Raw genomic sequence first — 22,282 nt, forward strand, 5'->3', positions numbered from 1 at the left:
TGAGCAGTGCCTCGAAACTGGAAGTAGGGAATAAAACCCTAGCTGCATCCACAACAAAGAGGTATCCACAACAAGAAGTGATTGTGTAAGGAACTGGTGCTGTTGGTTGTTTTAAAGCATTCACGCTTCCAATTAACACATGTTCAGTCGGCCAGTGATTGCTGGTTTTGTGTCTGTGGTCATGGATAATTGCACCATATGATGAACTAAAATATTCCCACAGAGTAAAACTGTATTGATCCACAACCTAATTGCAGACATTATGAAAATACCTTTTTAAGGGGCATCAGTGAGCAGCCTTGTTCTGAAGGAATTTTTATTTGGTTTGGCAGCATTAGAAGTGTTTAAAAATCACTCACTGTGCTCATCTTTTTGCTGAAATTTGTTCACCTAAGGAATGATACACTGCACCTTCGTGCATAGCTGGAGATTATTCACTAGAACAGTCAGCAGGGTGCAGGGATACATAAGTCAAAGGATGATTGTTTTTTTGCAGAGTGGTTATTACTTTCCCCAAACCATATTCCTCCTAGCAGAGGTATGGAACTCTCTGCCAGGGCCAGTAATTCAAGTAGACAAAAACCTCATTGGGACATAGGCTTGTAGGGACAGCTGATTTAGGAGAGATCACTGTTTGGTCAAGAAAACCTCATTTTGACTACACAAAGAATCAGACCATATGCAATACACTAGAATGAATAGACTATATTTCCTCTTATAATTCTTGCTGTTTTATTTATCTAACCTTTATCCATTGCCCACCCACCACAAGCTCAATAGACTCAAGCTGACATTCATCACTGTCCTCTCAGTGGAGCTTCAGCTTGACAAGATTAGTGTGAGACACCTTCTTCTGTGCTGTCAGGTGAGCAGGGATGATATAAGGCAGCAGAAACTTGTCAAATCCCATAGCTAAGTACAACTCAGATTTCAAAGCCAGAAAAATCGACTCCTGAATAGCTGTCATGCTTCAAGGCTGAGAAATTCTCGTTCCATTTTAAAGGAGTAGAAATTATCTTGGCTCTGTCTCAAACCGTTGTTTTGTAGTGTCACTTCTAACTATTATAAGACACTGAAGCATTTGCTTAAGATAAACTGTTATTTAAGAATTAAAACATTGGCTTTCAAAAAAAAGTTACATATTGAATCCTCAAAATGTGTAACTTATTTACCATTATAATATATTGACCTTTCCTTACACGTTTTTTAATTATTCAGAAATCACTTTACCCTGTTAAAGAATTAAGACCTGTATAATCTTCCTGCTCTAGGCCAGCGTTGCTATTCTCAGTCTATAGAGAAGGAAATGTAAAGAAATCAGATTAGCAATTTTGTTCACTGCCATTTAGCAGATATGTGAGGCAGACAGGAATAAGATACAGACCTCCTGAATCCCAGAACTGGAGTGTCAGTACTTAAGGATTCTCCTTTTACTGTTGTAAGCAGTAGCAACTGGCACGGAATTATCAGAAACTACACTGAGGACTCATGCCTTCCATCAGACTATGGCAAGTTAGCAGGAATTTAGAATAACCAGTTATTTGTGGGTTCTCAGAGCACTTCATCTGTGAAGTGTTGCTCTTCCATTGAGCTTTAAAGTTAACGGAAACAAGCTAAATTGGTGAGTATATTCATATCCTATAGGTTAGGGTTTCTCTGCTAAGATGTGGCAAACTTTATGTGTTCATGGCATATGTTCAGCCACCCCCTAGTGCCTTGAATATAAACCAGTGGTTAAATTTTGTTCCTTGAAATGTGTCACACCAATGGCTTCTCCCACCATTTTCCAAAGGCTTGTGTAGTAGCCCTTGTGCATAACATGTTCTCATGTCCTGTGGTGATGTGCCTGTGTTAAATATCTTAATACCAAGAGCAGCAAAGAGAAAATGTTGGTTCTGGGGTAGATTTCACAAACCTCAGACATGCCAGTGTACATTTGAGGAGGTTTTGACTGATTTTAATGAGCCCCCACTTCACACCATCCCACCCTTTCCCAGAAATTATTGCTCGCTCTGCCCCCTCTGGAGGCCACGGGTTGATGGATCCAGAGGGAACTGAGGGCAGCCCCAGCAGTTTCTGAGACCTGGCAGGAGTTCACACACCTTCATAGTTCCAGTTGCAGTACCCAGGTGCCACAAACCAGTGGTCTCACTGAGGATTATTAATAAAAGGTGATGGAGAAAGTGCACTAGTAGTAACAGTGGAGAGAAGAACTGTATATCATTTGGAGTTGGCTAAGGACTGTAATCCATGCTTGTTCTGGACCATAAAGCACTAGGAGTACAAGGGGATAAGAAAAACAAAGTTAGATTTTGCAAAGTAAATGAAAATAAGTAGTGAAAATCGCATCATGCAAATAAATAATGAAGTGAGTCCTCTGTGTAATGAGTACAGGCTAAATATGAAATATAATTATGATAGGACTCCAAACTAATACTTCGTCTCATTTTCAGTAAGAAATACAACACTGATGGGATGAATGCAGAGGACAAATGGCTAATGAACATGAAAGCACAGAGACAGAGATGGCCACATCTGGGTACAAGAAGGCTTAATATGCTCCTTTGAGAAACAAGGTGATTTACACACTGAAATGTGAAAAAAAGTGAATTTTTAATGGAGTATAGAGGAGCATCAACTGACTAGAAAACAGCAAACACACTACCCATATATAAAATAGGGAGAGGTAAATAATCCAGAATCAAGAATTTAGTCTGAATTAGATGTAAATATTGAAGTGGTTAATATCTGAAACCATGAAATTAAGTAGAAACCAGGACAAAATATGATATGGATTTAGTAGTGATAGGTCGATTGATTAGATGATTATTTTACCTTTTGATACCAAAGATGACAAAATCTGTGTAAAATACAAGACAAAAATACATGAAAAAACCCACTAAATTCAAAACTAAATCTCATCTACCTGCATTGTAGCTAGCTATATGAGAAATAATATGAGAAATATGAGTTCAGAATCAGCAAAAGAAAAGAAGTAATAATTAGTCTGGCAAGAACTGCCACTAGTGGAAATCCTTAAACTTTTGGGATTGATTTTTTAACATCTTTATTAATGACCCTGATAAGAAGTTGGCATGTACTAATGAAGTTTGGTGATGACACAAAGCTCAACAGAGGGAGAATGTAATATTGTACAGGAAAAACTAAATGACCTTGAGAGTAGAGTATTAGAAAGGGGATGAAATTTAATTGCATAATGTGCAAAGTCATACACTTAACGAGCTTATAACATGAACTTCTGCAAATTGGGAGTTTCATAGGAAAATGACAGAGAAGGAGGGAGACCCTGGGGCACTTGTTGATTACAGGAGGATTATGAGCCACCAGTATAATGTGGTCATGAAAAAAGCAAGTGCAACAGCTGGAAAATTTCCTGGTATAGCCAGGGATGCATAATGTGGGAGACATTAATCAAAAACGTTGTGAAAAATAACTTATTTTCTTTATTTGAAAAGTTTCAAATGGGGAATGGATGTCAAATCAGCTATTGGGATTTTCTTAGAGCTGGAGACAGGGTTTTTTTTCTCTGCAAGTGCAAAGAGAATATAGCTACATAAATGTCCCTATCATGCCCACGGGTCTGGACTGGTTCCCTGCACAGTGCTGTGCCCTGCTTGGTGGATTTGTAGACCCTAGACAGTCCAAGTCCATGGCAACAGAGATGGGACCTCCCTGAGATAGTTTTTTTGGCCTAAAAAAGTAAAATTAGCGAGAAACTGCATTGTTCTCTATAAAGAAACACTGGCGTTTGTAGCTGTCCTGTCCCATAGAAAAGCAATGTTAAGGAAAAAAAAAAACCCAAAACAGGGACAAAATCAAATAAATATAGGTTGAAAAGAGAGACATTTGTAACCAATAGAAAAGACAGATTTAGCTGTGAACTTAAGGAGGAAAACAAATTTGCTTTAAAATTGAGCTGAAATTCCTTAGCAGCCTCCATCCATATTCTTTTCCAAAATGGTCCCAGAAAAAGCCTTTAGTCTCTGATTTATTCTGTAACATCAAATCACCAATTTACTGGTTTAAATTTACTGCTTGTTAGGGAATGTGCTAATTTTCAAGAAGTTATCAGTACTTTATGGAAAAAATAATATATTTAATCCAAGCCTTGTATAACTGATTTTTTTAAAGAAAACTTGTCACAGAACTTCTGTCAGAGAAAACAAACTGAAATTACCATAGCTGTCTTGTTGTTTCTACACCCTTTACAGTGATCTGTAAAAGATTCTCCCTCTGTGCTCATCACTGGTGAGGCCACAGGTCAGGTTCTATGTCCAGTTCTGGGCTCTTCGCTACAAGAAAGACGTTGAGGCATAGGAGCAGGTCCAGAGAAGGGCAACAGAACTGATGAAGGGTCTGGAGCACAAGTCTGATGAGGAGCAACTGAGGCAGCTGGGATTGCTTACCCTGGACAAAAGGAGGCTCAGGGGAGACCTCGTCACTCTCTACAACTCCCTGAAAGGAGGTTGTAGCCAGGAGGGGGTTCAGCCTCTTCTCCCAAGGATCTAGTGACAAGATGATAGGACAGAGTCTCAAGCAGGGAGATTCACACTGGACATCAGGAAGAACTTGTTCATGTTGGACAAGGAAGAATTTCTTCACAGAAAGGGTGATTAGACATTGGAATGGGCTGGCCATGGCAGTGGTAGAGTCACCATGCCCAGAGGTGTTTAAGAAAAGACTGGATGTGTCACTCTGTGCCATGGTCTAGTTGATGTGGTTGTGTTCGGTCACAGGCTGGACTTGATGATCTCAAAAGTCTTTTCCAACCTGATTGATTCTGTGAATCTCTGATCTGCCATTTTATGTCACGAACATTTGCCTATAGGAAGAAAAGTCAGCAAACTGAACTGGGCAATCAGACACACGGTGCTAATACCCAGTACATGGAAATCTTTTGTCTGCAAACAGAGTCTTTCCACACTAAAGATGACGGAAAAGAGACAAAATAAATTTTCCACTAACTACCATCAGCTATTGATGCTTTCATCACTAGGACACCAATTATACTGACAAATGCTCTTCATGAGGTCTCCTTTAGGCTTATGTTTTTTACTAGATGCCTACCTCTCAGTGGCTTAGAGTGGAGTGATTTCTTTGGAGATCTAAAGTACCTGTCTTCCTTCTGATCTCTCTAGAGACAAGATACTGTCTGGCAATGTATAAATCTGCTAGCAAAATCCTTCCATCTTGAGTACCCTTTTGGAAGACATTTAATTATTTTTTTTCCTTTTCATGTTTTCCAGATCTCATAAGCTTATGTGATTAAGGGGATTAGTTTGGAATTCAAGGAGGGATTTTTTTTAAAATATATTTTGAGTACTACATGCCTTGCCATTTTTTCCTCAGGTTTTACACTTGTCTATAGCTTTTCAGAGGTGCTGAAAAGCACATGGGTTTTAGCAAAATCTGAGACAAGTAGATACTTGCCACCTCTTCACATTTTACTGCAGTTCCACAGGAAAAAAACATGTGAAAGGAGAGAGACTGCAACCGTCGCACACAAATACCCATGTTGTGCCACTCCATCATATGGTTATTCACCCACCACCTGGTTAATCAGCCTTGCAGGGTATCTGACACCTCCTGAAGGGTGCTGAAGGTATGTGGCACTTAACATTCAACATCAGGACTTGGGCAGCCTCTGTTCTGCAATGAGATGTCCAATACATGGAGAGAGCCAATTCAGTTTAATGATGGTCTCTCGGCTTTTGTCCAGTGCAGGCACCACATCCTAGGACGAGTGACACACCAATAATTTAACCTTAGCATTAGTGTGGAGCAAACTGCTGCATGCTGTCATGGGATTGATTGAAAGCCCTGTATCAAGGAGGGCCAGACACAGTCTCCTCTGGAAAATCACAGTCCATAGTTAAATCTTACTAAAGTAGAAGCAAGGCTAACTGTGCCCAACTAGTTAGATAGTAACGGAGCTTGAACACCTGATTAAAGAGTTTCTAACTCTCCAAGATGTTATAAGATTTTATACCTCTTCAGAGATGATCTGGCAGCCGTAGTGGACTCTAACAAGCCTGAGAGTAAGGGCTTCCTGCCAGAACCAGGTCTTCCCAGCACTTTTGCAAACAGTTACGGAAAACACTTTTCATCTGTACACATGGGAAAAAAATAGGTATTTGCAGCAGTGTAGGTAAGAGATGGAAGAGTGACAAGAGAATACATTTTCTCTCTCTTCTACATGCATACATGCACATACACAGACAGGCATGTTCCACAGCCATTAAAATCTCTGCTGAAGGGAGACGATTTCTCAGGATGTGTGAAGTGACAGTCCTTGGCACTTCTCCAGCCAGCCCTTCTGCAGGTCCTTGCTGCATAAGAACAAGCTGATTAATAGTTCTCCATACCCTGAAGCTAGGAGCACTTAAGAGAAGGGGTTGTTTTCCTTGTCCTACAGCTGTAGAGAGGGTACCATAGTGTAAAAGGAAATAAGGATTTCCCAATAGTCTCATCTTTCCCTTCCCAACTGCTTTTCTCATTCTTGTGTCCCTTCTCCCTCTGTCTACAATGTACTTGCCCATTAATGATTTAAAAAAACACCCTAGCTGGTACACACAGAAGTGCTATGCTGCTGCTGAACAGACTCCAGTTTGCCTCAGGATCAGTTGCTGCATCTGCTTGTGAGGCTGTCAGTCAGGACTGTGGATGATTTAAGAAGCTTTCTTATTGGCAATTTAGTTAAACCTGCTGTGCACAGCTAGGTCTTGGGAGAAGGATGATGAATGCACATTTTAATGACTGAATCAGCATATATTGGGAATCAGAATGGCAGGAGCCTCACCTCCCTGGAGGCTCACCAGCTATGACAAGCAAAAAACCTTCCTCCTGCTAAAAAGTACATGATTGCTGTACACCCCACTGTTGGATATATATTCTAGATGGATTGTGCCAGGGCTCCACGATGACATTAAAACATACCCAGTGTTTGCAAGATTATATTGGTGCTGTTTACACCCTTATTCCAGTGCTGAATCTCAGGAAGAATAAAACAGTTCTGTGGAGTGGCTTCAGCAGATTGATACATCCTTTACGCTCCTGGGCGAAGTAGTAATGTAAAACATCAGACTGCTGATAGGTGTAACAGTTGTTTCATATGCAGAGATTTACCCCTGTGCTGGCCAGTTTGCACACACCCACCACAGTCAGTGAAATAATGTTGATTTATATCTGTTGAGGATTGCAGCCATAATTTTTGTCTCTATTTTTGTACATGCAAATACACTCACATACTTCAGTTTTTAACAGACTTTAGCTATCCAGTGCAGCATTGTGTCCTCCATCTGTTTATATTGCCAACAAAAATTTATGCTGTTACTCAGTCACAAATGTGAAATTATTCTATATCCTCAGTGACATTGAGATAATAGAATTTATATTGCACATATGCTTGTTTACACATGCACGGACTCACAGTCATTATTACTATTGTTGATTTATGTTACTGCCATCCAAAGCTGCATGCATTTATGTACACCATTCATTTAAAACTATTTCAGAAATAAATCATCACATAACAAACTAAGCAATCAGATAAGTATCCTATTATTTGCCTCATCTCTAACTATTCCAATCCAGCTACCAACCTTCAAATCATCTTTTATCACTTCACATGTTCCATTCTCACACTTGGAGATCAACTGTTAAAGCTACTTCGGGCAAATGCATAGGAGCAAGTTGCAATTATTATACAGAAAGGGAAATATACAACAGACTTTGGAAAGCTAAGGAACCCTGAAGTTAACACAATGGAGAATTGACATTAAACAGCTTACATATTTCAAGCTTTTAACAAATCATATCTGAGATCAGTATGCTACAAATCAGACTGAATTGTTGCTTATGTGCAAACTGATCCTAACACAGCAAGAATGCAATTATCAGCCAGATTTTTCCCAAGAGGATTTTTCTGAATCAATTCTTTAACAGTCATCCTAAATCTCAAGAAACTCATCTACTTTTTGGACTACTTACCTCCTTGTATGCTTTTTTTTTTCCCTACCAGCCTACCTTAGGTTGCCTTACTCCTGCATCAGGAAGAACATTATTTCTGATATTCATCTTCTTAGGCAGTATGGCAAAGTTTTGCTGTGCTATTCTTTAAAGGTCATATCATTTAGGTAGCAGCTATGTAAAACCTGTCATCTCACAATTTATTTCTCTCTGCAAAAGGACACTTAGTTGTTTAGCAAGACACTGCCTTATTGTTTAGACAGAGTAGCACTGACTTTGTAAGTAACTGAAGTCAATAGAAGCAGGTCCCCAGGTGATTTAAATCACAGTTATCTCACTAAAGCCAGCACACTCAGTGCTGCCAAGTTAAAATGACTAAAGACATGAGGCCAAATCTGTGCCTTACTTTAACAGCACATCTGGGCCTAAAATCAACGTTTCCAACACCCAAATGTCAGAGAGATATCTATAGTTTTTCGAATGCTGATTGATCTTTAGAACCAAGCTACTCAGCCTAGGACTACACCATGAACCTCACAATCCCAAAATAAGCCATCTGTGGTGTTTAGACTGGTTCAGAGATAGGCAAGAATTGAGGGGAAAAATTCAGGAGAGCAGTTCTGAGAGCTAGACTTTACCTGAACTCTGCTGCTGGCCTCCAGCTCTGTGTTGGATCTCACCACTAGCTCCTGCAATTCCCATGGAGCTGTGAACATTTCAGCTTCACCCCTCTACATGCTCGAGGCCAAAGCTTTGCTCATGTCCCACTTACATGCTATTCTGAGAGTGGCAGAAATGGTGATTGCATGTGAACTCAGCAAAAGAGTGAATTTTCTACATCAAGACTAAAAATGGCAAAATAGGACCCTTCTCATTAAATAAATCATATGAACTATCAATTTGCATATGTTTTGCATTCTTGGGTATAAATTTTTAAATATTTTAAAGGTTTAGGAAACCTGAGAGGATTTAAAACATGAATCCCTCTGAACTGTGATCTAAGAGTTATTTGTCCCTTAAGAATAATGATTTACTGGGTCTAAGCAGTCTTAGCATTATTATTTTTTAACCTACTGGGGCTTTCAATGCAATTTCTTTCAAAAGAAATAAAACCAGATGGTAATTGTAGATTAGAGAAAAAGAATGAACTTCCAATTAATTAATAAAATTGACTGTTAATTTTAGAAACTTGCAGCAAATCGTTTGCAAAAGAAAATTTAAAGCTATAAGAACATCCAATACTATATTATTTTTCAAATTCTCTGTTCACAAGAGGAAAAAAAACATTTTAAAGATTGGAGAAATCACATAGAGAAAATAAATTGCACCAGGTATATATTGAATTGCATCAAGGATCTATTCCCCTTCTTATATCAGAAAATTGCAGAATGAGTAAGGTTAGAAGAGACGAGCAGTGGGATTAATTGGTCCAACAACCCTGCTCAAGGAATATTCATGCACATACAGTAACCCTATAAAATGCTGAAGATCAATATGTGTCTGTGCTACAAATATATGTATCTCTGTTTCAATCTTAAGTCAAAATGAGACCAGATTTCCATTTCTTTGGAATTTTTTTAGGGTTAAAAACTTATTCTTTACAGTGATTAATTAAAATATTTCAATGATTTTGGGCTTTGTATGAATGAGAGAGTAATATCAGTAATATCAGAGATGCAGAAATGTTCAGTCTACCCCCTAGTTTCACGGCACATCTTGGAAGTCAAAAATACTGCAAGATAATGTGTCTCTAGTCCAACTGAGTGAAGACAAAATATTTTTCTGCGAAGAGTAGAAACTATTTATCATGCTTAGACTATGGAAAATCAGCTACTCTGACCTTCCATGGCTTCCTTGATAGTTAAGGTATTTGGATCCTTTCAACTGGTGGTGAAAATATACATTTTCTTTTCAAGTTTGTTATCTCCCTGTTTGTTTTTCTTTTTTTTTAAACAGACCATCAATATGTGTGGCAGCAGGGAAGGTAAGTTTAGAATAAATTTAATATCAAATTTCTGTTTTACTTTCAGAAAAGGCTGCATAAAATATCAAAACACTCCCCTTCAAAACGGATCTATTCCCTTCATATGTGCAGTCAGTTCTGATGCCTTCAGTGACAAACTGTGATTACCAGCATATTTTTCTCACCTTAGCTGTGTCTATTCAACACTGTAAATGAGAAAGGGCTGCAGCTCCAGTCTGTGCAAGGGAGCTCCTAATGTCCCAGACATACCTGCATGAAACTTGAAGGTTTTTACCTTCAACACTGGTTTTTTTCTGATATTGGAACATCAAATGAAGTGTAATGACTGGGATAATGCAAAGAATGATAGGCCCTGGAGCATGGTCTCAGAGTACAGAGTAGATTTTGTACAAAGTGATGAAGAAGTGATAAAGTGGCAATGAGAAAGAAACCTAAGAATATTTGCACTGGGATCAATATAAGGCCCTGCTGTAATATGTTTAGAGATCTGCTTCTATCATAGTATTGTGGTACATGTCAATCATCCAGGGGCTCAGCAGGCACTGGTCACTTAACAGCACAGTAAGGAATGAAAAAAACCAGATCAATTAAACTGAATAAAAATATTAAATCCCCAAATATTAAGCATACATCCAGTTTGGCAACTCATTTGACTGCCTAAGGCAGTTGGTTTATAGAGTCATGTTCATTCCACTTAATATTATTAACAATTCCCAGGGAAATACTGCATAGTTACAGTAGCTAGTACATTAATCTTTATCATATGTGCAAGAGTAGCTTGGAACAGGATTATGAAAACAGAGTGCTTATTCTTTTATCTCCAAACGGATCTCTATGAAGAAAATAATGATCTAATGAGACTACTTACTGAGTATTAACTTCCCTGGGGCTAGAAATGCTTTTCCATCAAGTGCTGGGACAAATGCTCTTGTGAGAGTTTTAAGCTCTTGGCCTTTGAGCTTCTGCTCCTTTTCTTCCAGTCAATGTGGTTGGGTCACAGGATGCAAAACCTCATACTCCACTTTTACACATGCTGTGGGCTAAATTAATGGTTCTGCATGGAAATTATTCTAAAAGCACAAGTCATCTTCCCCCACAGATTCCTTTTGCCTTTGCTCATTAATATTGGGGTGTTTCCTCTAAAAAGCAAGTGACTCTGGATGTAGACCCTTTGAAAAAGAGCAAAACCACTGGATCTTCCCCTTTTAAGGGAAAACAAAGCTGAAAGGAATCCAATTGTGTTCATATTCTCAAAGCCTACTCTGTATTTAAGAATATAAGAGAAGCCAGTACTGGGTCAGATCAAAGGTCCATTTAGCCCAGTGTCTATCTCCAGCAGTGATCAGCACTGGATGGCTAAGGTAAAGAATAAGGATAGGGCATAGATATAACCATCCTTTCCCAAATACTACTTCAGCAATTTGTGAAAGAGGTTCTTCTTGAGGCAGAGGTTATGACTCCATGTTTAAAGGGCCTTAATGGATTTTTCTTCCACAGATATGTCCTACAATTTTCTGAAGTGTGAATTCCTGTGGAAATTAGTTCCACAGATGCACTAAATATTTTGTGAAGAAGTATGTCCTTTTGTTTGAATCAAAGGTAGGTCCTAGTGGGTTTCGTTTCTCCTACTCCTAAAAGAGGAAATGATACTGAGATATTGTTCAGGTTTATCTTCCTCATGCTACTCTTTATTATGAAATATGGAACTATGAATGATGGAAAAACCCCACACTGCTATCTTATCTACACTTACTCCTCTCTCCCTTTTTTCCATGCTGAAGACTCCTACTCTATTTAGCCATTTCCTATGCAGAATTTGTTCCTTATCTTTATCATTTACCACCTAGTTCTTCACTATACAAGATCCTTCAGTGACTGACTAGGGAAACCTGTCCAAAGCAAAGAGACCAAGAAAATCAGCTGACTTTAATCCACCAATTCCCAGGAATTGTGCTCCACAATGTGCAGGGATAACAAAAGAAGAAATGCAGTTTGCTTCTAATTTGGTTTACTGTGTTGATAGGAGCAGCTGGGTGTGAATTTGGTCATTACATCAGCCAAAGTCTTCCAAGTACAGTTCAGCACAGGTCTTATGAAGCTTGTACAGAAAGCAGTTTTCAGGACCTAATTTAATGACACAAGTTCTGTTCTCCTGTTCTTTCCACACCACCAGCTAAAGTTACACATCCTTCTAACAAAATATGGTTTGTGAAGTAGGTAGATGATCTAATCAAAGGACATTATGGAAAGACATTATAGAAATGTATAATTGTTCTAGGAGACACTGTGAGAATTCAAGGAGGACAAATTCATCCTGAAAACACAGGCACTACATTGCTGGGGAAATTCCTGAACCTGAAGTACTTGGAAGAGGGGCTGAGAGAGTGCAGGGGTGATGCTTGTCCTGTTTCTTACATTCTTCACTAAACGTTTGCTGTGGGTTCCGTTGATGGCAGTCCCTGCAGTCTGACCCAGACAAACTTCTCTTCTAAACCCAGGCTGCCATGTTCATTAAGGCATGTTCATCGACAATACACGGCCCATTAAGATCACCCTTTCCACGGCTGCTGTAACTGCGGCAGGAGGCTGTGCTCTGCCCGGCTTTCGCTGGGAAAGAGGCGACGCTAGAAAATAGGCGGTGAAGTCAATGCCTCTGGGTGGAAGCCCGCCGAGCTAAGCCCTCCCGGCCGCCAGCATCCCCTTCCCACCCCTCCCGCAGCGGCGCGGAGCTCCCAGCCCGCATCCCGGTGTGCCGGGACCGCCGGGAGGCAGCCGGGCGGGCGGCAGGAGGGCTTAGGACCCAGGGGGACGGCAGTGGAAGGACCCAGGCTTTGGCGCACACGCCTCCTACCAAAAAAAAAAAAAAAAAAAAAAAAAAAAAAAAAATCACAGCCCCGTGGAGCTGGCGCTCGCTCATTCAGTTTTCTAGAGAGATCTGAGCCGGAACCCGGGAGCCGGGAGATCTTTCTCGCCCACACAGCTGAGCATCAAGGACATCTACAGGGGGAAAAACCTACCCCACGCAGCCCCCCGCCGCCCCACGGCAGCTGCCGGCGCTGTGCAGGTATTTGGATTTGCCTTCTCTCGGGTTGCGCAGGGCGGCTCTCGGCGCTCCCCCCGCCCCGCCGGGCCCGGGATGCGGCGTTTCAGCACCGCCGGGCGGACAGCTCCGGCCTCGGCCGCTGCTCGCCGGGCCCTGCTCCCTGCCTGCTCCCTATCCTCCCTGCCTGCTCCCTATCCTCCCTGCCTGCTCCCTATCCTCCCTGCCTGCTCCCTATCCTCCCTGCCTGCTCCCTATCCTCCCTGCCTGCTCCCTTCCCTTCCCTTCCTGCCCTGCTCCCTGCCTGCTCCCTATCCTCCCTATTCTCCCTGCCTGCTCCCTTCCTGCCTGCCCTGTTCCCTTCCCTTCCTGCCCTGCTCCCTGCCTGCTCCCTATCCTCCCTATTCTCCCTGCCTGCTCCCTTCCTGCCTGCCCTGTTCCCTTCCCTTCCTGCCCTGCTCCCTGCCTGCTCCCTATCCTCCCTGCCCTGCTCCCTTCCCTGCCTGCCCTGCTCCCTGCCTGCTCCCTATCCTCCCTGCCCTGCTCCCTGCCTGCTCCCTTCCCTTCCTGCCCTGCTCCCTGCCTGCTCCCTTCCGTGCCTGCCCTGTTCCCTTCCGTGCCTGCCCTGCTCCCTTCCCTGCCTGCCCTGCTCCCTTCCCTTCCTGCCCTGCTCCCTGCCTGCTCCCTTCCGTGCCTGCCCTGTTCCCTTCCGTGCCTGCCCTGCTCCCTTCCCTTCCCGCCCTGCTCCCTTCCCTGCCTGCCCTGCTCCCTGCCTGCTCCCTCTCCTTCCGGCCCTGCTCCCTGCCTGCTCCCTATCCTCCCTGCCCTGCTCCCTGCCTGCTCCCTTCCCTTCCTGCCCTGCTCCCTTCCCTTCCTGCCCTGCTCCTTTCCCTTCCTGCCCTGCTCCCTTTCCTTCCTGCCCTGCTCCCTGCCTGTTCCCTTTCCTTCCTGCCCTGCTCCCTTTCCTTCCTGCCCTGCTCCCTGCCTGCTCCCCTTCCTGCCTGTCCTGCTCCCCTTCCTGCCTGCCCTGCTCCCTCTTCCTGCTTGCTCTGCTCCCCCTTCCTGCTCCCTGCCTTCTCCCTTCTGCCTGCCCTGCTCCCTTCCTGTCCTGCTCCCTGTCTCCTGCCAGCCTTATTCCCTCCCGTCCCCTTCCTCCTTCCAGCCAAGCTCTCTGCCTGCCTTACTCCTTGCCTGTCCAGCCTGCTGCCTGTCCTGCTCCTCCTGTTCCCTGCCTCCTGCCAGCTCTGGCTGCTGACTCCTGCCTGCCCAGCTCCCTGCCTGCCCTATCTCCTGCCTCCCAACATAAGTCTCCTGTCTGACATCCTACCTCTCCTGCATCTGCTTCCCTGCTGTCTGTCTGCCCTTTGCCCTGACTGCCTCTTTCCCCTGATCACTGCCTTCCCTGTCTCTATGTTTATGTTCCCTGCCTCCACTGCTTGCCTCATGCTTGCCCCAACTCCCTTCTCACTGCCTTCTCTGCCTCTTACTTGGCCTGCTCCCTCCATCTCGTTATTCTGCTCCCTGCCTCTCTTTGCCCTGCAGTCTCTACTTCCCTTACCTCCCCTCTCTTCTCTGCTTCACCTGTCTCCCTTGCCTCTCCTTGCCCTGCTTACTGCATCCTGCCTCTTATATATCCTGCCTCTTCTTCCTCCAGTTGTCCTTGCCCTGCTTCTCTGCTTCTCTTCTCTCTGCCTTTCTGCATTCTGCCTTCCCTGTCTGCTCTCCTCCCTACCCTGCTCCCTTGCCTCCTTTCCTCCCTGCCCCTGTTTCCCCATATTCCTTAATTCCCTGCCCTTTCTTCCTCTCCTGTCTTCTTTCTCCATCACCACCCTCAGTCCTTCCTGAAAGGCGGCATGGGACTGTAAAAATCAGCTTGGCAGCCCAGGAGCTGGGCAAGGAAGGAAAAAAGCACAAGTTGGAAGGGAAAGTCAAGATCCAATTTGAGACCGGGGAGAGATGAGAGGCGTGTAGAGCAAAAGGCTAAAACTGGGAGTTAAGTTAATGAAGTAAGGGCTACAGCCAAGAGTTGACATACAGGACCTTATCAAACAGCAGCAGATTGCTCCTCAGCAAATTGACGCCTGTTTTGACTAGCTGTACTCATTCCAAAGAGGGATGAGCAATTAAAGGGAGGGGGGAATGTGCCAGGTCAGTCACTTGTACTGCTTTCTTAGTGGTAAACAGTGATGGGTGCAGGGAAGAAGTGGGGTAAATCATGCCTAGTGTGTGGGTCCTTTGCTGCAGTTAGTCAAGAATTAAGTTTTGGTCTCTGTGAGAAGTGAGGGTGTTCATAGAGAAAATAAATGCAAAGCATATAACAGCTGGAGAAACCCCATGCGTGCTACTGGCCTGACTTTAATTCTGTTTGCAATGGTTTAATCCTGAGAGGGTGAGGAAGGTCATAGGAGAAAGGGAGTGTCCCCTTTTCAAAATGCTGATTCCTCAATTTTAACAAGCTCTGTGAATTAATTAAGTTAAGGAGCAGATGGCTACTCCTTGTCCATCACTAAATAGTGACAGGATCATATTTGGAAGAAAAAATTAAATTACAGAAAGTCTGCTTTCATGTGCTTTCTGAGTAATCAGATGATAACATGGATTATCTCCAGTACTAAAAGTTAATACAATGCCAACATCTACATGAGATATTATGTAACAGTATTATGCCATGCACTGCATAGCAAAGGTACTGGTTGAGTTTTTCCTATAATGATAAGTCAGATAACCTTGTAGAGCTTTTCCTCATTTGCAGTCTGTATCCCAGCTTGAAGTTTATAGGGGCAGCTTCTGCTGTCATGTATCTGTCATAAAATGCTGATGATTATTTTAAGAATTCTGTTGACTCATCTACTTCTGAAAACAATTGAGTATTTTCTAAAAATTAGAAGCAAACTCAAAGCAATGAAAGATACTACAACCATTCAAAAAAAACTTCTTAATTTATTATATCATAATTTATAACCTAAAATCTGTTGCAGAGACAGGATACTCTGAGTAGCACTGAGTGCTGCTGAGTAGTAGTGTAAGCAGTGCAACTGAGTTCAGCAGTGGAGGAACTGCAGAATCCATGCCATAGCACTGGGTCATAATTCCTTAAACTCTACATGCCTTGAACACCGACGTCATTTCACTGAAATATGTAACAGCAGCCTCCTCATCTTCCAAAAAAAGAACAATGTTGGTTGAAATAGTAATAATCAGCCTCATAAAAGGATGGAGAATATTTCCTTCAAAAAGACTGCAAACTCATGCAGTTGTTAACTTAAGCATGCAATTATTGAAGCAATTGTGCTATTGCTTGGCAAGTGAGTTTTATTTTCTCTCACAGCCTCATACTGTAGTGTCTCTCTGGCATAGACACAAACAAGATGTGACAACTGGGTACTACTAGTTAAACAAAATAAAACAAGAAAAAAAAAGGAAGCAACATTAGTCTCTTATGGAGTGGAAAAACTGAACACAAGTTCACATGGTTTTTGTCAGATGAGTTGTAATTCCTTTCCCTCTTGATCTAATGCTGTTCCGTTGATTTAATTTGAGGATTTCCAAACACTTTAGTGGGATTTTGGTTTGCCTAATTAGTTTTTTTTTCTTCAGTAGTATTTATAGAAATAAACTCCTTAAGTCTGATATTCCTCCACTGAGAAAACAAACCCACACAGTATTATAAAGTTATATTAAGCTTTATTTCTACAAGTTTGGTAGAAATTTCTATGTGCTTTATGTTTGTGCTCAGACTTCAGTAGGAATGAGAGAAAAAAACTCAGGAGGATTGCATGAATTCCTTGGTGCAGAAATCCCCTTCCCTTCCCTTCCCTTCCCTTCCCTTCCCTTCCCTTCCCTTCCCTTCCCTTCCCTTCCCTTCCCTTCCCTTCCCTTCCCTTCCCTTCCCTTCCCTTCCCTTCCCTTCCCTTCCCTTCCCTTCCCTTCCCTTCCCTTCCCTTCCCTTCCCTTCCCTTCCCTTCCCTTCCCTTCCCTTCCCTTCCCTTCCCTTCCCTTCCCTTTTTTGCATGCTGTTAATTTCTGCTGCAAGGTGTATCTATATTATTGGAGGAACTGACCCCTGTCCCTGCAGCCAGGGTGATGGTTGCACTGTGACTGACATGGAAGTTCCTCGTAAACTGCTGCTTCTTTGGCATGCCACAGATCAGGCCACACATTCCCACATGAGTTTGCAGATTATGTGATTGCTGGATACTTACAATTTAAAAACGATGATTTGAAGAAAAATTAAACCAAACTCTTGAGGTTAATGCTGTTTTGTTTAACTTTTTAATTTCTGCGTTGTGTAAGTTCCCCTCCTTGGCATATTCAGGTAGTTAATAAGTTTTGCATATTTTAGATCAAAAGATAATGGGGAAGTTTTTTAATTTTATGTTTGCTGAACAACCTTGTCTGTCTCTCTCCTCCTGCCTGGCAGCTTGTAGGAATAGCAGAACAACTTCAGGTCAGTGCTGCAGGCACACCTGCCCTGCATACTGTGCAGAGATCAGTGAAGATCAGTTGGGTTTCTGCCGTGTTTTGTGCTGTGCCATGGCTAAATTACCACCACTGGACATATAGATGTAGCCTGAGGGCAATCTGTAACTAAAACTAACAAGAAGACTGTAGAATGAGTAGAAATTCATGTGTTGATTTTACTGAACTGAAGGAAATGTTAGTTTTTGTACCTGAGCTGAGAGATTCTACCCTGGGAAAAAGAGAGAAACCATCAAATTCTTCACACAGCTGTTACAGTCACAAGCATTCAGTATTTTCATAATGACAATAAGTAACAAATCCCTAGTGAAGGTTTACAGGAGCACTAGTACTTGGAGCAGAAAGACTTGCAATATTTAGCTAATTTATATTCACTGGGACAATCTAGTCCCTCAGGAAAAAATACAGAGTAGTTCCTTACTACAGAGAAGCAGTGATGAGGCCATGGTGGGAGCACTGTGTCCTCTGCTGGGCTCCTCAGTACAAGAGAGACATGAACATATAAGAGAAAGTCTGACAAAGGTTCAAGGGGATGATGAGGAAAGATTCCCTGGATGTTAACATGTAGGCTTATGGCTCAGGAGAGATATGATCTATTCCCAGCTATGTGAAATGTGTCCTCTGGGATCTCAGACAAATCACTCAAGGCTGTGCTCCTCCCCACAATCTGTGGAAGATGCCAGGCTCTCGAAGCCAAGGACAAAAGAGAGTCAGTTTTGCTCATTGCTCTTTTGAAATTGGTTCATGGAGCTGGGGTAGGTTCCATTCTAGGTCTGACTACTCCACTTCCAGTGAAGGTTTCTACTAAGGTACCACAAGGCCACAAAGGGCCATAGGAACCATTCCTGTAGGTACAGGTATGGATTCATCCTCCCCAGTCCTTATGGAGCAACCCCTGCTAAGCAGAGCATAGCCCTAAGAGATTTTCCAGAATGAACATCAAAATATTTTTCAAAAAGAAATTTAATGAGATGACACCCACACTCTGAGATAAAATCATTCTATATTACCATTTTCCCTCCCTCCCTGCCTACTCTCTTCCTCTCTGACATGATTTCAGCAGCTAATATCTGTATAAATGCTAAAAGTTAGGAATTATATAATGAGCCAAACCTTAGCAGTGATGCCTCTTAGTACCAGGTGAGGATGAAATGTTAGTGCCTTCTCAGTTTGAAAATTGTGGTAATGAAATTTCACATGGCAGATAGCTTTGGACTCGATGGAAAACACTTGGTAGATTAAGAGCCAGCTAAAATCTTTCTGGAAATGAATTGGATGGGGAAGAGCCAAATGGACATGAGGTGCTTAAAGAATCAAGTGGTGTTGCAGGGATTGATAAGTTGGGCAGGAGCAAAATGATCCAGATAATTGCCATCATCACTGAAGGCAGGTTTTGGCCAATTTTCCAGGGCATGCAGTGAAAATAGGGATTGAATGCTGACCCAGAAGCTGCCACTAAAGAAAGAGCAGTAAGGCATACTAAAATTTTTGAATGAAAAGTGCTTTGTATATTTTGGAAGAATGTTATTCTGATTTTAATTTGTGTAGTAAATATTACTATACATTTTATAATTAACTTTTTTTCTGAGGGTCATGCAAAAATATAAGCTTCTTGTCTGAAAATTGTATCCCACTTTCAGTATGTTACCCATGCTGAACAATCACTGTCCCTTGCTGGGACTGAAAATTAATTAGCCAAAATTGTATGTGACACCACAATTTTGGTGGAAATTTCCCTCCTTGCTTTTGTTTTAGTATGTTGTGCTTCAAATCTCTGTAATTCTTTTTTTGTTTTTTGTTTGTTTTTTTTTTCATTTAAGGCTGAATTTTGTTCCTTTGGAGGGATGATTTATTGTAAGTGGCTGTGAAAAGACATTAGAAGAGCAAACAGTCCCTTGGGAACAAAGAGTCACAAGATAGAAAAACAGCTGTTGAGACTATAATACACTCTAGTGTGCCAAAACACAGCACTAATATTCAAAATAGGAAAAGAAGGCAAATATCTTCATTTGGAAGAAAAAACACTCTGCACCAAACTGAACAAAGATGTAAACATCTAAAAAATTGGCAGATGGATCTGAGCTGTACACAACACCGGAAGAGAAGGAGAAATTGCCATGTGTGGGAGGAGGTGAAAATGGAGATGAAGCTTCTGTTATATCTTGGGAATCAGAATAAATCAGAACCATTTGAGAAAGTGCAGTGACAGTTAAACTGGGTAGCTGTGGAGCACTAAATTTATTGTCAAGGTTAGCAGTGGGAGAACCAAGTCATTCACTGATGTATATCAGGCTCCTTGAAGGCAATGGTGCTAGTGCAGATTCCTAACTTCATGATTTGCCCTATGATTCTCAGAGTGACAAAATTGTCCATACATGTTTTAGATTCTTTTGCAGTATATAACTTCACACCAATAAAGTATTTTAGTGCAGTCTGTTCCAGGCAATAATCGGGATAATCTATAGATAACTGTAATCCATGGCTATAGCTCAGTTCACTATCAGAAATCTCTGAAATGCATTTAAAAACATCTGACAAGAAAGGACTGTATGTCCGTCACCTTGGGATAATCCTGAGCATTTAAATTAGTTAAAAAACAGTAGGAAACTTTAATAAAAATGAGTAGAATAATTTTTTGACATTAAATAGTTGGGGAACCAATAAAAATACTTTATTTCCTTGGTCAAATATCATTTTTTTCTGGAGCAGACTGCATTTGACCTTTCAAGAATTTGCCTTACTGCCAAAGAAGCATCTTGGTGGAGGTGGGGGACAGAAAAAGAGGAAAGGACAGTTTTACTCCCAGAAACTCCTAGAAAATGGATGAACCACTGGGAATTGTGTATGTGTGTATGTTTGTATGTACCACTGTTATCTGCTGCTAATCCTTGGATGTTTTAGAACAGATCCAGAGAAGGGCCACAAAAATGATCAGAGAGCTGGAGCACCTCTCCTAAGAAGACAGGCTGAGGGAGTTGGGTGGTTCAGCCTGGAGAAGGCTCCAGGGAGACCTTACAGCAGCTGTCCAGTACCTAAAGGGGGCTTGCAAGAAAGATGGTCACAGACTTTTTACTAGGATCTTTGATAATAAGACAAGGGCTAGCATTTTTAAACCGAAAGAGGACAGATTCAGACTGGATATAAAGACGAAATGTTTTTATAATGAGGGTGGTGAAGCTCTGAAACAAGTCTCCCACAGAAGATGTGAATGCTCAGACACTGGAAGTGTTCAAGGCCAGGTGGAATGGTGCTTTGACAAACTTGATCCAGTGAAAGATGTCCCTGCTGATGACAGGGAGGTTGGACCAGATGACCTTCAAAGATCCCCTCCAAACTAAAAAACATTCTGTGATTCCACAATTTTGTGCTTCTAAGTGTCCCAGTTTAGGGCAAACTTGGAAGGGAACTTCCAAAGGAGTCCCTCTAGAAAGCAGACTCAAGCAGCCCCTCCCTCTAACTGGTTCAGGAAAAGATTTTCTTGGAGAAAAGTAGAAAAACCTGTTTATTTAACAAGCTAAGTATTCACAAGCATAAAAATTATTAATATTAAACAATGAAGCCTCTTGCTGTTCTGAAGAGATGGCAAATTCAGAAAGTCCTTGTTGTGGGGTGTAAATTGGCTCACTCAGTCTCTCTCAGTCCCTCCTTTGCTGGAAAACACCATGTCCCAGGCCCAGGTGTGAGCTCCCAGTGTTCTTCTGGGTTTCCAGTCCAGAGCAGGTTTGAACCATTCCAAGAAATAGAAAAAAAAAAACAACCTACAGTCTGGGGAACTTGTCTGCCTCAGCTAGCTAAAAACTAACAAAAAACAATGGAGAGTTCTCTCCCACTGTCTGCCCATGCTGCAGAAAGCACAGTCCAGGAGCAGGAAAGCTCAGGAGTGAGTGCAGTCTCTGAAAACAAACTGCATGCTTCTTGTTCCCCCTCGTCGCTCTCAGAACCAGTCTCAAAGGTGCAGAACTCAATATCCAGCATAAAGGGAGCAGACAACTGGGGATACAGGCATCATGTAGTCACCTAAGAGACTACAGTAACACTAAAGGTGTTGTAATTCATTCACTAGGTCCTAAGCCAGAGCTAATGCAGACCCCAGATAAGCTTCCTGCTTCCAGATCTTGGCTTAAAACCCTTGGGAACAAAGAGTTTCTATACTCTACATTTGCTGTTAAAACTAGAGAGGGTCCAATCCTGGCACCACAGTCCCCTAATGACAAGTATCACCCTTAAATACTCCTAGCTCTCCTAACTAGCTCATGGAGGCAATTGTAACTAAATCCATGATTTATGCAAGAAAATGCTGATGTCACCATTAATTTGAGAATCTCAGTCACAAAATATGTCTGATTTCTCTATGGGCTACTGTAATTTTACATCAGTGGAATTCAGTTGATACCATTTGAGTTATTTTAATTTGGTCTAATAAAAGCAAGAGTAAAGAAAATAACCATTACTTTATTTTTATATAAGGAATCCATCTTTATTACAGCTCTAATTTCTTTAAGAATTGAATAGCCTGCACTCATGGACTACCCCTCAAAACCTGGGGACTTGTTTTCTGGAATAATTTGCTCTCAATAGTGCCTTTTCAAAGCCCTCTTTTCTCCCAGCTCTGCCTTTCCTTGAGTTTTCCCAGGCTGATCAATCATCAGATACTCTGCTCTGCAGGTAGCTCTTTTCAACTCCAGCTCCACAGTGAATACAGAAAGAGGATGCTTAATAAACTCTCTTTTGTGTCATCCATAGAAAAGTCCAATTCATATTGCTGTTAAATGAAAAGCTTATCTCCCACC

At 41.9% G+C, this 22,282-nt stretch overlaps 2 protein-coding genes across 3 annotated transcripts in view; one reads left to right on the plus strand and one right to left on the minus strand.

Annotated features, from left to right (window-relative positions):
* Nucleotides 1-2,091: 2,091 nt before the first annotated feature.
* On the minus strand, nucleotides 2,092-10,954 carry LOC148225461 (uncharacterized). Of its 2 annotated transcripts, XR_015807520.1 has the most exons (4): nucleotides 10,842-10,954; nucleotides 4,428-4,526; nucleotides 2,836-2,860; nucleotides 2,161-2,274 (listed from the first exon to the last, which is right to left on the minus strand). XR_015807520.1 is itself a non-coding variant. In XM_088175487.1 (3 exons), the coding sequence occupies exons 1-3, from the start codon at nucleotides 4,723-4,725 to the stop codon at nucleotides 2,235-2,237; spliced, it is 363 nt and encodes a 120-aa protein (XP_088031613.1). In that variant the 5' UTR covers nucleotides 4,726-4,838; the 3' UTR covers nucleotides 2,092-2,234. The 2 variants fall into 2 exon arrangements, 1 of the variants encoding a protein (XP_088031613.1); XM_088175487.1 differs by lacking the exon at nucleotides 10,842-10,954 and having other exon boundaries at nucleotides 2,092-2,274; nucleotides 4,428-4,838.
* A 1,570-nt stretch (nucleotides 10,955-12,524) lies between these two features.
* CLVS1 (clavesin 1) overlaps nucleotides 12,525-22,282 on the plus strand; it is a 101,959-nt gene continuing 92,201 nt past the window's right edge. The window contains exon 1 of the mRNA XM_014873063.2: nucleotides 12,525-13,037. The gene's annotated coding sequence lies outside the window, so the exon portion shown is untranslated. The remainder of the gene's footprint in view (nucleotides 13,038-22,282) is intronic.

The sequence above is a fragment of the Sturnus vulgaris genome, chromosome 1 (assembly GCF_052056855.1).
Source record: "Sturnus vulgaris isolate bStuVul1 chromosome 1, bStuVul1.hap1, whole genome shotgun sequence".
Lineage (NCBI taxonomy): Eukaryota > Metazoa > Chordata > Aves > Passeriformes > Sturnidae > Sturnus > Sturnus vulgaris.

Bases quoted from the DNA above. Each gene is read 5' to 3' on its own strand.
- LOC148225461 (XM_088175487.1), bottom strand. From the start codon at position 4,725: ATGGCACAGAGTGACACATCCAGTCTTTTCTTAAACACCTCTGGGCAT. The intron at 2,861-4,427 runs GTAAGCAATCCC...TATTTTACACAG, and splicing joins TGAGCCTCCTTTTGTCCAGG to ATTTTGTCATCTTTGGTATC. The intron at 2,275-2,835 runs GTAAAATAATCA...TTGTACTCCTAG, and splicing joins GTCATCTTTGGTATCAAAAG to TGCTTTATGGTCCAGAACAA.